Source organism: Dryobates pubescens, chromosome 1 (assembly GCF_014839835.1).
Source record: "Dryobates pubescens isolate bDryPub1 chromosome 1, bDryPub1.pri, whole genome shotgun sequence".
NCBI classification, from domain to species: Eukaryota; Metazoa; Chordata; class Aves; order Piciformes; family Picidae; genus Dryobates; species Dryobates pubescens.
Genome location: NC_071612.1, coordinates 57962227 through 57980341, shown reverse-complemented (window position 1 = coordinate 57980341; position 18115 = coordinate 57962227). Strand labels below are relative to the sequence as shown.

At 40.2% G+C, this 18115-nt stretch overlaps 1 protein-coding gene across 2 annotated transcripts in view; it reads right to left on the bottom strand.

Annotated features, from left to right (window-relative positions):
• WWC2 (WW and C2 domain containing 2) overlaps positions 1-18115 on the bottom strand; it is a 95631-nt gene that overhangs the window by 61897 nt on the left and 15619 nt on the right. For both annotated transcript variants that reach the window (XM_009896356.2, XM_054166347.1), the window contains exon 2: positions 1246-1355. In XM_009896356.2, the coding sequence (XP_009894658.2) occupies positions 1246-1355 (110 nt within the window). The remainder of the gene's footprint in view (positions 1-1245; positions 1356-18115) is intronic.

The following is an 18115-nucleotide window of genomic DNA, read 5'->3' as shown; positions in this document are numbered from 1 at the left end:
CATCTGCAGGTGTTCAACAAGCACAGGAGATACATATTCTATGTATTCTATAATGTCACATTCTAGTTATCAGAGTTCCAACCCAAACAAAAGGAGCTTAAATCAGCTCATCTCCAAAGCAGACAATAAACCAGACAGTTGCATCACAGTTCACATTACACTGACTGTATTGACCAGATAGCTACAAAGCAGCTTAGACATCTCAGGTTTGATTCACTTGCTCATACATTTGAGATGCTATGGGTAATGAGCCTTGTCCTCATCTCTTGTTTCAGAAGGCCACTGGTCTCTTACTGTCCATGTTCTATCTATAGATTTTCTGCAGTTGTCTCTGCTAATCTATCCAAGATGGCCACTGACATTAATTAAGTACACGGCACTGCTAGCACAAGTGCAGGCACCCATATTCAGGTATTGGTCTCAAAGAGAATCTCTTCTATTATGTTGTTAAAGAATTTCTGAGAAAGTAGAAAAAGGTTTCAACTAATATGGAGCAATAGACACATAAAAAGAAAAGAGAAACATTTTCAGGAATATATTAATTTCAGTAAGTGTAACAAGCATCACATTTCAATTTTTCCTCTAGTTTCATGTGCTTTAGATAGAAATCTCATAGAATTAATATATATGTAGATGCAGTCATTTTGTACCAGCAGGTTTTCTTGTGAGCCATTAATGTTATACTAAAGGACACATTTGCCCCAGCATTTTGATCCCATTGCCTTTCATATTGCTACAACATATTCATAGCCTGAAATGTATTCTTAAACTACACTATGTTTGCCATACCTCATATACAAGTTATAAATACTCCCTCACACTCCATACTACCTGATCTACAGTAGCTCCTTTCAGTAGCAGACTGAAGGCAGCTTTTGTTACTCGGACTAGACTATCTCTGCCAGTGTGCACTGCTGAATATTTAACAGTCACCAATACCGTACACTTCAGATAACCAACATATGGAAACCATATTTATTTACTACAGATTACATGCATTTTTTTCACAGAGAAAGATGAAGACTCATTAGAGCCACCTATAACACATCTGCAACCATCCTTATCAAAACCATGCAGACAAATGGGGTAATTTGTCTCCTGAAAAACCCGAAGTTATTTTAACTATACTTCTCTGACAAGAAACTTTTCCTTACTCCAAATTATGCTTCAGAAGCTTCTCAGGGAGGTCTACTCACAAGACGAGCCTTCTTATCTAATCAACACAGCAAACTGATAAATACTTACTGTTGATGTGATCAATATAGTATACACCAATCTGAAGATCATAGGCAGCTTCCCATCCCCATGGCAGTTCATCCCCAACACAATCCGCAAATGACAAAGGCTTGGTCAACCTAAAACCAAATAAAATAGTTAATAATACATCTTTTCTCTCTCACATACCTGTGTTTGCTATTCATACTAATTCCTATTATGACATAAGCTAAAAAAAAAAAGCATGGAGAAAGGACAGTGAGGTGTTTTCTCCTTCTGTAAGTTCAGGCTCTTGATTGGTTTTCCACTATGCTATCACTCTGAATTGTAAGAACATAATTATTGCAAACATTTTTCGGTATGGGCACTCAAGTGCAACATCTTTCACATTTTGACAGTTAAAAACATTAAAACAATAAACAAGAACTTGTAAAATTAAACGTTAAAAAATGTTAAAAATCTATACTCCTATTAGTCCCCAGAAGAACCAGACTCTTAAACGTCGAGTTTGTGATGAGAGCACAAGGTTTCCGGATCCTCCTCACCAATTACCACAGAAAGGAAACTCAGAAAAGAGCATACAACCATCTAAGACACAGCAGCACTTACCAATCCACATACTTGCATAAAATAAGCAGCAGTGTGGAGAAAGAGTGCACAAAGTATGCATTTTACAAGTAATGTTTAATGGGCCTTCAGATGTTCACATGGTGCCTCTCTGAGAAGACAAAGTTTCTCATTCTAATAGTATGCCCATTTGTTACAAGAAGTAGATCGATAACAATAATACATGAAGCTGAGCAGAGCTTTACATCATCCTATGTTTGCCACTTTTAAAACTGTTAATAAATCCACAGCTGAATGCCATGCTTGATACACTGATATATTTACTAGGAAGAACAACATATTTAAGGCTTTGTCCTAAGCATAGTGACAGTAAGAAGTTTAGGCTCGAGGTGAGGAGAAAGTTCTTCACAGAGAGAGTTGTTAGCCATTGGAATGTGCTGCCCAGGGAGGTGGCGGAGTCACCATCCCTGGAGGTGTTCAAGAAGGGATTGGATGTGGCACTTGGTGCCATGGTTTAGTCACAAGGTCTGTGGTGACAAGTTGGACTTGATGATCTTTGAGGTCTCTTCCAGTCTTGGTGATTCTGTAATTCTTTATTTAGGGCGACACTTTATTCCTGTGAACTAGGGCTGCAGACATTACAAAGAATCCATCTCTTACAATCCAAAAATTTCTGCAGTGCAGATAGATTTTTTTTTTTTAATCATAAGCATGAATCATTTTTTTCATATTTCTCCAAATATTTTACCAAATAATCCTATGATTGTTACTAATGACTGAGGTCCTTAACAAATTCACAAAATAAGACAAGCTTCCTAATTTATTGCCACTTGAATACTGCCGTGCACTAAAACCACCAAAAATCATTATAAAATTCACATGGGATTACATCAGGATTGTAAACAGCACAAGTAAGAAAAAGTTGTGTTTACTGGCAGAGATTTTCTATGAGAGCCATTGAACTTTTCCCATTTGAGTGACAAGGTGTAGCTTGGGAGTATCTGTTCAGCATGCCCCTTTTCTTAAACAGGCATGCCCTATCCTCCACACTACAATGCAGGATAGGACATTTCACTGAAGCTGACTTGGTTAAACTCCTAACCAATCTCCAGAAAGACCATGCCTGTAGTAAGCCAAGCCTACCCCACTGTATCCTCTCCCACTGCCAATATTTTTAAATCCAGACAAGGTACTGCTCTAAGCAAGGCTGTTCTAAGAAGAAGCGCTCCCAAAATCCCAGCTCAGACCTGCCACTCTGCTCCTCACCTGACTCCTTTTCTCAGGGCAGCAGGAGCTGTGCTGCTGTGGCCAGGATGCCAGCTACCCAGCAAAATGGGCTGACAGCTGCCCTACAAATTTTAACTTCCTAGCACTGACACATCACCTACACCAGCCCAAATGCTACCTATTAATAATTACCAGCATCACTTCAAAGATTACTGTTTTGTTTGCAAATAGTAACAGCTAAACAGGAAGACAGGAAAGGAGGAGAAACTTCTTAAAGTCTGTATACACACTGACCTGCAGCTTCAACCACACTGTCCACAACATGCAGTGGATTGAACACAGGGTACCCATGTCAGGGAGTTCCCAGGTCACTACTGCTCAGAGGAAGCATCAATCACATAAAAGGAACTGCCTTTTGGCAAGCCTGGTTAGTTATGTGAACCTGTGCCAACTGTAAGGTCACATTCTGCTTTAACAAAGGTCCCGCTTCAAGTTAGATTACAGATGTAAGTTTTCATGAAACATCTTAGAAAGAATAAAAGTTTGGGGTCATCCATAGTCTAAACATTATAATATTAACACAGATCTTATAGTTCAGTTAGAAAAAATATTTTGCATATCACATAGTTTCGATTAGACAAAAAAAATTAAGAAATCATACAGCAGAGTAGGGACCATAACAAACTCCTATAAACATATCCATCATTTATAACTCTGCATAAGCATTCAATCCTTTCACCAAAGACAGAAATCACAGCAACAGTTTAAGCTACCTCTTCAGGAAGGATATAAACCCAGCACTATCCTGGCTTTTCAAATGCATGCCACACCAATTTCACTTTTCATCAAATGCTGTCTTCTTACCATCACAGTGCATTCTGTAGGATAGAGTGCAGATCATTTGGGCATGTGGATGCTCTGTCCAGGTGTTAGCACCTGTCAGGATTCATGCACTGCGAGAAAGAATAGCAGCCGCTCTGTCATTCCAGACACTCCATAATTCAAAGCAACACTAAAAAACTGTGGAAAAGCACTTCACTGACCCATTCTGGACCTTCAACAAGAGAGGGAGGCAGAGGCCCCATAATACAGGCAACAATGGACAAATTAGTTTACAAATTCTGGTCTGCTCAATCACATTTGGACATCTCAGCCTTAAGATCTAAACTATGTCACAAGCAGATTTTCTGAACAGGAAAACTATATTACAATTACTTAAGTGTTACATTCCACACAACTCTTTTCTGTAGTTGCTCCAGAGTCTTTCAACAGCACCAGATTTTTGACCCAGACTTACACAATTAAGCAGCAATCAGCATAATGTGGTGTCCAAGTGCTTAATTCCTTCATGACTATTTAAACAGATATAGTATTTAATTTAAAAAAATAAGTGAGATTAACACGAGGCTCTGGCCAGCCTCATCTAGTGAGAGGTGTCCCTGCCCATGGCAAGGGGGTTGGAACTAGATGATCCTTGTGGTCCCTTCACACCCTGACTGATTCTATGGTTCTATGATATGAAGATAAGTAAAATGCAATAGAAAATTTGCAGGACAAGAGTTGAAAGCAAAGAATTACAAGATGTAACTGGAAAGGAAATAATACCTAGGAGCAAGGACCAAAGGAATCTGTGTGAAGATCACTACCTGTGACAGACAGACTGCCACTACATTCATTAACCATGACCCCAAAAAAATGAGGTTTATTGCACCATAATAGAAGATTAGGTGCTGTGTCTCAGGACACGGATACTCCAAGGTAGTTTATAATACTTTTCAAGTTTGTAGTCATCAATTTACATGATTTTAAACCCACATTTTTCATTGACATTTTCAAAATGTAGGGTTTGCCAAGACCTTAAAATGTAGATTCTACAATAATATATACATCACAGTATCATAGCATATTAGAGGTTGGAAGGGACCTCAAGAGATCATCAGGTCCAAACACCCTGCCAAAACAGATCACTTAGGGTAGTCCACACAGGAACACATCCAGGTGGGTTTTATAAGTCTCCAGAGGAGACTCCACAACATCTCTGGGCAGCCTGCTCCAGTGCTCTGTCACTCTCACTGTAAAGAAGTTTCTGCTCATGTGGAGGCAAAATCTTCTACGTTCAATCTTGAAACCATTGTTCCTTGTCTTACTACTGAGCACCACCACAAAGAGCTTAGCCCCTTCCACTTGAAACCCACCCCTCAGATATTTATACATATTGATGAGATCCCCTCTCAGTCTTCTCAAGACTAAATAGCCCCAGGGATCTCAGTCTCTCTTCATAGGGGAGATGCTCAAGTCCCCTAAATAATCCTCATGGCTTTCTGTTGAGTTCTCTCCAACAGTTCTCTGTCTTTCTTGAACTGGGGAGCCCAAAACTGGATGCAGTATTCCAGGTGTTGTCTCACCTGGACAGACTTTTCTTGATGCATCCCAGGATACCCTTGGCTCTCTTGGCCACAAGGGCACATTGTTGTTCCATGGAGAACCTGCTGTCCACCAGCACTCCAAGGTCTTTCTCCATGGAGCTGCTTTCGAGCAAGGCAGCCCCTAACCTGTACTGGTGCATGTTGTTATTCCTCCCCAGATGCAGGATATGTTACCATGAACAGTTGCTATTGCATCTGCAGCCATGGCTACAAGTCTGTATATACATCTAAAGGTCATAAAGAGGCTGATGATACTGTAAAAGGGAACCATACCTACAGTATCACAGTATAACTAAGGTTGGAAGAGACCCCAAGGATCATCAAGTCCAACCTGTCTCGACAGACCTCACGACTAGACCATGGCACCAAGTGCCACGTCCAATCTCCCCTTGAACACCTCCAGGGACAGCGACTCCACCACCTCCCTGGACAGACTGATGTATTGTCAGTGCAGTACTCCTATTTGAACAAATTTCTTGATGTACTCCCTAGATATTGTATGGGGTCCGGCTGAGACAGTTATTTTCCTTACAGCAGTCCTCCTAGTGCTGTGCTTTGTACTGGCAGGTAGAAGGGTGACGGGAACACATCAGCATTCTGGCTACTGCCAAGCAGTGCTTGCACAGCGGCAAGGCTGTCATTGCCCCAGCAGTGGGCAAGATTGTGGGAGGGGACATAACCAGGACAGACAACCTAAACTGACCAAAGGCATATTCTATACTGTATGACATCTGCTCAGCAATAAAAGCTTAGAGGAATGGGTTGAGAGACAATAATGATCATGAAATTTGTTTTCTGGAGCAACCACTATGCATACTGCAGTCCTGCTTCTCAGGAAGTGGCTGGATGTCACCTGCTGATGGGAAGTAAAGAATAAATCCTTTTGTTTTCCCCTGCTTCATTAAGCTGCCTTTATCTTGATCCATGAGGTTTTTTTCTATCTTATCCCCCACCCTCACTAGAGGAGGAAAGCAGTAAGAGTAGCTTGGTGAGCATCTGTCATCCAGCTAAGTCAACCCACCATTAATATGTAAAAGTTTTCTTCATAAGGTCAGGATTCATAAAAAATTGAGAAGTTTACTACATATACTAGTGACTGCTATCCTTCAGTCAGTATTTCATACTTCTGTGATCTGAGACTACCAATGTGCATGTTCTTACAAATGTGTAGAGCATACGTGTGTCTTTCTATACACCTACATATATACACACACCCCCACCCCATCTTCAACACGTTGTTCTGTTCAAGAATAATGCTGCATTCTGCTGCATTCTGTCTCTGCCTTGTGCTTTTGTCCAAAATCTGTTCATGAGTCAACCAACTGTAACACTGAACTACAAGTTATCCCAATTAGGATTAGGGCTGTACTTTATCAATAAGAAACTCGGGACTTTGGTCTTCACTCTCTTCTAAACTCAGCTGAGAGCAGCAGCACTGACCTTCTTAGCATACTTCAAGACCCAATTTTATTTAAATCCTGAAGGACAATGTGAATACAGCATGACAGCTGGAGAGCTGTAACTAGTGGAGTCCCCCACGGATCAGTGGTGGGTCCGGTGCTGTTCAACATCTTCATCAATGACACTGATTGGGGAACAGAGTGTCTGCTCAGCAAGTTTGCTGATGACACCAAACTGGGAGGCTTGGCTGATACAGCTGAAGGCTGTGCGGCCATCCAGCAAGACTTGGACAGACTGGAGAGCTGGGCACAGAGGAACCAAGTGAGGTTCAACAAGGACAAGTGCAGAGTCCTGCATCTGAGGAGGAATAATAAACTGCACCAGTACAGGTTGGGAGGTGATCTGCTAGAGAACAGCCCCATGGAGAGGGACCTGGGACTCCTGGTGGATAACAAGTTATCCATGGGACACCAATGTGCCCTGGTGGCCAAGCAGGCCAATAGGTGTATTAAGAAGAGGGCTCTGGCAGGAGGGTTGGACTTGATGATCTATTTGGGTCCCTTCCAACCCCTGACATCCTGTGACATGTTTTGCTCACATAGAACTATTTGCATCAACTTTGTAAGACTGATTTATGATGATTTATAATTATTTGTATTATCTGTTCAGCAAATAAAGGGAGGTTTCTCCTCCCCCTCTACTCTGCCCTTATGAGACCTTATCTTGAGTACCATGCTCAGTTTTGGGTTCCCCAGTTTAAAAGGGACAGGGATCTGCCGGAGAGGGTGCAGCTGAGGGCTACAAGGATGATTAAGGGACTGGAACACTGCCTTATGAGGAGTGGCTGAGAGACTGGGGGCTTTTCAGTCTGGAAAAAGAGAAGACTTAAGGGATTTAATAAATGTTTATAAATGTCTGAGGGGTGGGTGTCAGGAGGGAGGGGAGAGGCTCTTCTCACTTGCTCCCTGTGATAGGACAAGGAGCAATGGATGTAAGCTGCAGCTCAGAAGGTTCCACCTCAATACAAGGAGAACTTCTTTACTGTAAGGGTCACAGACCACTGGAACAGGCTCCCCAGAGAGGTTGTGGAGTGTCCTTTTCTGAAGACTTTCAAGGCCTGGCTGGATGTGTTCCTCTGTGACCCGCACTAGATTGTATGGTCCTGCTCTGGCAGGGGCGTTGGATTTGATGACCTATTTGGGTCCCTACCAACCCCTGACATCCTGTGATCCTGTGACGTGTTTTGCTCACATTTTTGCATCAACTTCATAATACTGATTTATGATGATTTATAATACATGCTGGAGGACATGGTGAAGAAAGGATGCAGTAGGCAGATCTCAGTAAATGGGGCATGGAGGAGAGGGAAGAGACATGGACCGAAAACCAACCACCCCACTAAAAACCAAACCATAGAAACCCCACATAAAAAAATCTGAGCCTTCTTTTGCTCAATTAAAAAGGAAGAAAATGCAGCTTGGTAAGAAGTACATAAACACCTGAAGGTTCACCTTCATCTTTTTCAAAATTACTTCCAAGAATACCTCCTCTGCTGTGTGGTACTTGACCTACAGTCAAGACTTGGAGTTCTGAATTCAATTATAACTAGGGTCAATGCTGAACTTCTATAGCAACTTCAATGTACACTTGAAAACTCTCTTCAAATCCCAGTTATCCTCCTGTTGTTTGCTATGCAGCAAGATCTTGTCTGGCTCTTGCAGGAAGTATTGCACTAATTAAATTTCACACCCATTCATTCTCACATACGATTATGTACATTACACATTTTTTTCTCCTCCTCTTACAATGCTAGCTCTTTTTCTGGACAGAAACTGTTCTGAAAAATGTATTACTTTTCCACCTTCTAGGAACTGAGAAGACAAAACCATCAACCATTAAGTGCTTGCAGTATATTAACAAACATTACTATCCTTTTTGTATTTTTTATTTTAAAAGACATAACTTCAGTGCTCAAAAATCCTACATGTTCTCAAACTGAAGCTTTATGCAATATAGAAAGTTAAGGATTAAAATCTTCAAGTTCTCTGAAGATCTTGCTTGTTTCCTTAACATTAAAAAGAAAACAGGGAATTGCTGTCCTTCTCACATGAATGGAAGGAAGTAAACTAATAGTAAACAAGACTTCAGTACAGGAGGCAGAAGACAGAGGGAGGCAAGAGCTGAGAGAGTGTGCTGCCTTCCAGTTTACCATAAGATGCCATGTGCATGTTAAGGACTGCCATAAAAATACACTGTAACAGCAAGGAAGCAGAGGGTAGCTGCCTCTTCTGAGTTACCTAAGGGTTAACATTAGCTCAATGGCAGCTCACTTCATCCCTTCACAGGTGCTTCTGAAAAGGCACATAAACTGGATAGCTGAGACCCAGAAGGGCAAGAATGCTTTTGGGAAGGAAGGGACCCACACCCACTGGTTGCAGGACCAGGTCAAACTGCATGCTGTCATGGGATTTTGGTTTCCTTTTCCTTTTGACTATGATTATGATAAACTGTTTTAGCAGTGGAAACACTTAATTACCATCAGTGAAGACAAAAATGCCACTCTGAACACAGTAATACATTTTGCTGTATCATTTTATCATTGCAAGAACCAAAAGAAACGTCTTTAAATGAAAAGAGCATCAACATTTTCCAGCTCAACACACTACCTCTTTGGTTCTGTAGGGCAAAAAGCCCCAACCAAATCACTACTTGTACTTTGTTTATCCCTTTAACATTTCCCAGTTCAATGCAAAGATGACATTTTGAAAGGTTGTGGGGAAGGGGAGGCAGAGAAGTGGAAATGAGTAATGCCATGAGTGTTTTCTCCTGCTTTTTTCTTTGACGCAGCAGTTGGTCCTGCACTGGTATGTAAGCACTATAATATTAGACACCTGGAATGTGAGGAATGTCTGATAACCATACCCTAGCACAGGGATAATTCCACAGCCATAAACCAATGATATGACCTTTGAGCCTTCCCCTGGAAAGCTCAAATGCAGTGGCATTATGAAAAGTCTATTATGTGCAGCTTTCCTATAGGTTATTTGTATATACATGGCTGTGTGCTGTTGATAGAGGGAAACACTGTTGTCATCAATTGAGAACACTGTTACAAAACTTAACTATTCAGTTTTAATGCATAAACACTATGGTATTTTCCAAGTGATTTTAAGTGTTCCCAATTCTACAATATCCACCTGCAAACTTGACTATGAAATGTTTCCTTTACCTGTCCTGTATCACTCATACATTTATTGTCAAACTATTGCTCCACAATATAAAGTAGTACCCTTAGAAATACACAAATAAGGGGGGGGGGGAATAAAAACAAACACAACCAAACAACAAACAAACAAAAAATTTAAATCAAATCCAGTTTAAGCACAGGTTTGTTAGATTAAAAAAGGGCACAAACTGCAATAATTTGCATATGCAAATGGCAGCGACATCTGTCCCCAGAAGCTTACCACTGAAGTGAAGCATGATGTAATGCACAATGGGAGAAGAATGTCCATAGATTGGAATACTTTATTAGTATAAATCAAGACAGATACACTTGTAATAAAGGATTATAACGATTATCCTGTTATTTAGGATGATTTGACTGCTTGACTGTCAGGCAATAAGTATCAAAAGCAGACTTTGTAGCAGGAAGGTAATTTTTACAGGGTTAAATATAGGGCATTTCTGTAGTGTGAAAATTAGATCTGGGAAAGAGTAATGCATTTTAAAGAAAAAAACCACACACACCCCAAACAAGCAAAACCCAACACACCCCAATCATGATAGCTAATGTCAGCATTAAGAAATATTCCCTATCCCTAACCTTTCCCCTTCCTCCTTTCTGTAATTTCTTACACCTTAGTCCCAATCACCCCACTAGTCACCTTATCAGCTACAGGAAATTATTTTGAAAATCCTGTTCTGTGAACTCCCCTTCAGTCCTCCCACAAACACAATACTTCCACTGCAAAGAACCTCTGGATTTATAGAGAAGGTATTTCAAGACTCTCCTTGCCTAACTCTGCTCCCACTGAAATCAGCAGGAGCATTAACAATTTCAGTAGCAGGAAACTTACATCTGTGACAAGCACTTTTGAGAAGTACCATCCATCTGAACATTCCAAATAACCTCACAAACATTCAGCTTCAGTGCTGTAAAACACTCCTGCCAAGTACTCAAATAATTCCAGAAGCAGGAAAGAGCAAACCCCAGCTAACTGTCCAAGGCCACTGCAATTTGGTTATAGACCCACAAACAGGGAAACCAGCACCCCGCTCTCAATGCTGCACTCTTCATGTCCCCATTTTCAGCTTCTTGTCCAATTTTGTAACAACTTTTAGCACGTACTTCATCAACTCATCATGTGTTTGCAGTACACTGCAGCTCTTGCTGCAAAAATATTGAGTTGGATCAGAGTTCAAATGGCACACAACCACTTGGCAAACCTCTGGGCGCTGACAAACTAGTTCCAGATGCTACAGGAGATGGAGAAATCTTTAAAATGTATCATCAATTTTTAACATAATGTGGTAGGTTGAGAGAGGGCTTAGCTCTCCCTCCTCCACAGAGTAAGAAACTACAACTAGCCCAGTTGAAAGAGCAAGCTATATATTTACAAGCATATACGGAAAGCAGGTTATATATAACACAATATATACAGGTATTTACAATATATATATTGTAAATACACAGCAAAGAGAAATAATACAACAAGAATCCCTCCCCGAGCGAGGGATCCCCTCCTTGGAACCCCCTCTCTCCCCCCCTACCTCCCTTTTTCCCCAAAAAGTGGTTAGAGAGAGAGAAAGGCAAGTTACTAAGGAAAAGAGTTGTTAGTAAGCTTCAAAAGCCCATGCAGGATTAGTGTTTGCTTATCTGAAGGCCAACTCCAGCAGTTCGCAGAGAGAGCAGGCAGGGAGAACAGGCTGAAACTCCAACTCCCCCAACTCCTCAAACCGAACTGAACTGAGGAAAAAAAAAATTCCAACTGCCCCACAATCTAAATCTGCATTTTTTGTCTATCCACCAATGAAATTCGTTTAGAATATCAGAATGTTTTGGTTCTAGTACCAAAAACATTTAGCCAGTGTCTCAGCACTGCTTGTTCTTAAAGGCACAGTGTCAAACGGTCACACACAGGAACCAAACACGCCACTGATTTTATACAACTGCGAGCAGCATAGTATTAAAATAGATGCACGAGGGAATATATTGAGATTTCAAAATTAGTAAGCAAAAATGTCTGCCAAACCTTGGTGCAAATGGTTCAGAAAATTCCCTCAAGTTATTTCAGCTGTGGTGTCATAGAAGACAGCTTCTAGAAACATCTTTACATTCTTGACAGCAGCAATGGAAGCCACAGCCTGACTTACATATTAGTAAGACTGCACAAAACTGGTATAATGACAGCTGTATCAAATAGGTTTGCTTCATATAACTCTAACATGGAACTTGAAAGTGCAAGGTCTAGAAGTGTCATGGTACTGTAAAATTACAATATTTTGCAATTACAAGAAGATTTCAGACATACGTTCTGGCCTGTGTTTAATCCATTCCACCAATTATTTTCATACGTAGAACTCTAGTTTGCAATGGTTTTATTGAAATTAAACCACCTTTCTTTGGACAGTCTAAGATAGTCACAAAACAGCGTTAAACAGAATCAGCACAGAGTTCCTTCAGCACCTCTACTGTGTTTACATTTTATTACTCAGAATATTAACTGAATTCAAGTTTTAGATTACATTTATTCCCAGTGGCAATAAGGTTTTAGGACTGGGAAAAATGCAATTATCCAACAGGAAACATTTAAATGTTTTGCTGTGACTTCCTTCCCAAACACACACTCCTAGAAACTACCTGAAAAAAGCCCAAGATTCCAAAAACCTGTACAAAATTGAGCTAATTTTCTAGTAGTCACTAACAGAAATACAGCACATACATACTTCATTGCAGCAAAAAGGCAGCTTTGACCTCTCATGTCAAACTGACTAAATACAAACCAGTAATTTGCAAAGAGTGCTGAGGAATTGTGTGAGAAGGTAAAAGGGAACCTGGAGCCCCTAGATGAGCTAATGTTCTGCTTACCAAACCGCAATGGAGCTGTCTACCTTTCCCACATGTGGAAATGCACTCCCTTCAGGTTTATTAACAGTTTGCACCACTGATTCAAAATGATTATTCTAATCTAGGTTAAAGAATTACTCAGAGAACATAGTACACATTAAAACCTACTCCCTGGCTGTGGCTGTTAATAGTACCAAATAAATTACGATCATTATTTCAAAGAAGCATACAGACATCAAAACAATATTCAATAATCTCAGAAGTAGGTAACAGCAATGTTTCACCAGTCCTGTCTTTCAAGGTGTATGTAAGAAGGGGAAAGAAGACATGAACACCAGAATGAGGTCATTCGCACATTTTCAAATGCAATTGCTTAAACTAACACTTAAACACTCAAAAAAAGAGGAAAGAGGTTATGAAAAAAAATCTGAGATGAGATTTTTGTACCACTCAATCACTTTTAATTGGAACAAGAGACATGAAGTATTTTTGCCAACACCACTGAAGAAGTTAATCCATGTCTTGTGGACAGCTCTTTGAATCAGCTCAATATTTAGCAGAGGCCAAAATGCCAAACAGTTTATTTTCAAGTTATGAGGAAAGAAATATAACAGAAAATAGAAAACATCACCTTACAATCTCTATAAAGCTACAGTGCAATTACATTTTAATACTGTATCAGCTCTTGATAGCTCTGTATGTCTGCACTGTAACACCTCAAAAAAATGCAGATCAAGATAAAAGCAAATGTGGTGGCTTATGCTGGGGGGAACTTCAACCCACCACAGCAAGCAACGGTATCAGGGTATAGAATGCAATGTAACTGAACAGATTAAGATTAGTCATCTTGGAAGTTGCTTAGAGTGGAAGTATTATACACCAAAACAGGAACAAGCAACACATTCATTATTTGTCACACTACAAGGAGGCATATGCAGAAAGTGCAGAAGATCAGGCTCAAAACAAAGCTCTACACAACACAATCATATCTGGACCTCACTACAATTTTGACCCCCATGAAGTTCTGTAATTGTTTTCAAAAAGTGAATTTTAAAAAGATATGAAGAACAGATACATATCTAAGTACTCGCTCCTGCCTTACCTTCATTTCTTTGAGCTTAGAACTCCAGCATTGTGTATCTCCATTAGAGAAAAAAATAATCTTTGATCCTTGCCTATATGACACCAAATACTGAGGTTCTATAACAATTTAAGTGGCTCTAACCTGCCTGTCAGAATTCTGCTCTTCCTCCATGCAACATGCCTCTCCTCTTTTATTTGTGCTAGCACTCATCCAACTCCCTAAGAAGTCAGTTCAAAGAAATAAACTCAGTATGAGAAATTGAAATGTACTTATTTTTTCAGCCAGTTTACCTGTCTAACCAGTTCACTACTGGTACAAATGCCAATGCAAAAGTGCCTCCATACTAACATAGATTGGTGTGAACTAGACATGAAACAAAAGAAATTCTAACAGACACTAAAACTCTGGTTCTTGATGGAGCTCATAGGCATGAGATTTTAACACATCCAAGTGCCGAGTTCTGCACATTGGCCACAACAACCCCATGCAGAGCTACAGGCTGGGGACAGAGTGGCTGGAGAGCAACCAGGCAGAGAGGGACCTGGGGGTACTGGTTGATGGTAAGCTGAACATGAGCCTGCAGTGTGCCCAGGCAGCCAAGAGGGCCAATGGCATCCTGGCCTGCATCAGGAACAGTGTGGCCAGCAGGAGCAGGGAGGTCATTCTGCCCCTGTACACTGCACTGATTAGGCCACACCTTGAGTACTGTGTCCAGTTCTGGGCCCCTCAGTTCAGGAAGGAGGTTGACTTGCTGGAGCATGTCCAGAGATGGGCAACAAAGTTGGTGAGGGGTTTGGAACACAAGCCCTACGAGGAGAGGCTGAGGGAGCTGTGGTTGCTTAGTCTGGACAAGAGGAGACTCAGGGGTGACCTTCTTGCTCTCTACAATTACCTGATGGGAGGTTGTAGACAGGCGGAGGTTGGCCTCTTCTCCCAGGCAGCCAGCACCAGAAGAGGACATAGTCTCAAGCTGCACCAGGGGAGGTTTAGGCTGGATGGTAGGAAGACGTTCTACACAGGGAGAGTGATTGCCCCTTGGAATGGGCTGCCTGGGGAGTTGGTAGAGTCACCACCATTGGAGGTGTTCAGGAGGGCACTTGATAGGGTGCTTGGTGCCGTGGTTTATTTGATTAGGTGGGTTGAATTAGTTGATAGGTTGGACGTGATGATCTTGAAGGTCTCTTCCAAGCTATTCTGCTCTGTAATATAGATGATTACTACTACACCTTATGATTAAACTATTAAGACAGGCAGAAAAAAAAAATCTAGGCATGCAAAATGGGAGAAGTGCTTAACTGTTATACAGTTGACACATGGTAAAAATTTTTAATGATTGAGGCTGATTTTGGTAGGTTGAGAAGTTTTTGGACTAACAATGAACCATAACTGGTTACAAAGCCCCAGCTCTGAGAAAAGGGAAGACATTACAGAGAACAACGTTTAATTCCTGTTGTATTTTAAAATGGAAATCCTTGGGCAATTAGGGAAATTTCTATTTATTGTAATCCCTTGATCTGCTGGCTGCTTGAATTTCAAAGTAAAACTATGTAAATCAGTGAAATGTCCAATCCCGTGAAGGATACACAGGAACTGTGAACTTCACAGAATAAGCGAAGGAAACTTCTGTGTGCAGCCTCCTTCTACACCAAGGTTGAAGGCAGTCATGCCATTGCCTTTAACAAGAATAGAAGCAAACTTCTTATGTGATTAATACTTTCATTACCTGACTTCTGTCATGTTTGCCAAACAAATCTTTAAAATATTTTGCTCTTCTGTGAGAGGCCTTACTTTTGCCCTTACTTTTGCCAATTTGATTTTTTTAAAAGCCAAAATTAGTTCCTTAATGAGGCTCAAGTAAGGAGAGACTTCCAAAAACAACTGCTAACAACACTGAAATCCACAATACTGTCTCCAATACTGAGCAGAGGCACTTCCACAGAAAAACACCCAAGCAAAACCAATCGATTAAACAGTAATCACCCACACTTTGCGTATCTCTTGCACTGGAAAAGGCAAGCTGCCATATAAGCAATGTTTCAGTAAATTCAGCTGACTAGAAAGCTGCAGTTTCACAGACTCTAGGAATTCCTTAGACACGGTATGCTTTAATGATTGCTTCATAAAAATCAGTAAGTATTTTGTTAGTTGCAAAGTTTTTTTGCAGTTTGAGTAATAATAAACCTCAGAATCAGCTCACAGAGCAGAAATATGCAGTCACTCCCTGCCAAGATAAGCATTACATCTCCATTTGCCATTTATTATTCTTTTAAACTGAACAGCGAAGATTGCTCTTAAGAGATAGTCCAGATACAAATCTCCACTATCCAATTACCACTGTAATCTCTTTAAACTTCTCAATGGAAATCTCCCACTATCTCTCATAAATCAATCTTCATCAGTTGCTTTTGTGAAAAGAAGTCAAGACAAATATTAATACTCTGAAATATTATTTTTCCTCCCATTCGAGGTTCTTTTGGGAAATTACTTCATGTACCACTCAAGCTTTTAAAACAAAATATTATCTACTTGGAAGCTAGGCTTCCCCTATAAACATGAGTCATCTAAAACAGTTTCCATAAGTATTGGAAATCTTAAAAATAGGTGCACTACAAATAAATGAGTCAAACTTCTAATCTGTTAAAAATGCTGATAGCTACATGCATGCACTACAATGCTTTACAACATATTAAGTAAAGCCATGAAAACAAACAAGGAAAATTAACATCCAGACAGAATGTATATGAGCATGGAATCTGACCCAACAAGATGGATTCCCAAGCTCATGACAGTCCATGCAACTCTCTCTCAGCTTATCTGCAGGCATTCAGCATGGCTAAAGTTTTATTTTAGAAAGTATGTGAAAAGGTTCAGAAAGAAAGAGAGGATCGTGATTATTCACAGTCCAGCAAAAAATCTGTTTTCTGTGTTTCAGACTCTGGGGATTCCATAGTAAATTTAAGAGAAGAAGCTGGAATTTCCTGATCTGGCAGATATAACCTAGGGTAGGGGAAGGATAATTCTCAAAAGAGCTTTCAAATGTGGACTTGGAATTTTGCCAGACAGAACAATGATTGATTTAAATCAGCCATAAAAAGAGAGATTTGATCTTCTGTCAAGTCTTTGAAATGGTAGAAGTTAATAGGAATCATCAGCGCTGTGTGCTTGTTTAATGAAAAATCCATTCTTTCACATTTAGTTCTAAACATTTTTAATGCACTTGTGGCAGATCATTTCATGCTGTCAGTACACAAGCATCTCTTTTTGAGCTATGAAGAGCCAAAGAACTAAACTTTTATAGACAAAGAACTGTACGGAAGGAAGGCAGAACTTTGCAGTAAAAGAGAGCACTTGCATTCCTTCCTAAAGGTGACCTGCATAGCTCTTCACTGGCTTTTCAGTAGATGGTAATTTTATCTTATCCCAATGAGATTCCTGTTTCATCACATTTTACATTAAATGAATAGTGGAAAAACTCAGTCTTTATTGGAAGTCCAGGTGAATGCGTTTAAGTTCTGCCTTTTTTGCTGAAGTTCACTGCTTGACGCCAAAGGTGCACACACAAAACACCCCCACATTTTTCCCATCACATTTCCTCTCCTTCACCTTAATGCTTTCTCTGTGTAAAAGCCATTGTGTTGCTATCACTTGTATTTACAATAGACTGTAACAAGGTCTCTGGTTTGGTTTACATAAACATACATAAATAGCAATATGACTTTAAACAACTAGAGACATCCCCTGAATGATACCAGAACAGTCTCTGGGTACCAGTGGAGCAATAGTACTACTCATTACAGCATTTCAATCATTATTAGTATTTCTACATTAACACATTCAAGATGTTTTGGCTAAAAGTGAATTTTGCCTTCATGAGTCTAGTCATAACAGTACACATCTTTTATCTGGAATTCTAATAAACAAAGAATCAAACAAAACATACCAAAACCCAAACACGGCCACATTTAAGTTTTCATAATAGCATCTGGCTTCATTTGACCACAGCCTGCAGAAGACATGCATAGCTCTGTATAACAGAAATGGATAGAATTTGCAAAGTAACTAACAGTGTTATTTTCCATGTCTAGACTGTTTTTCCTCTTGTCCCTCTAAAGCCAGATGCTGGGA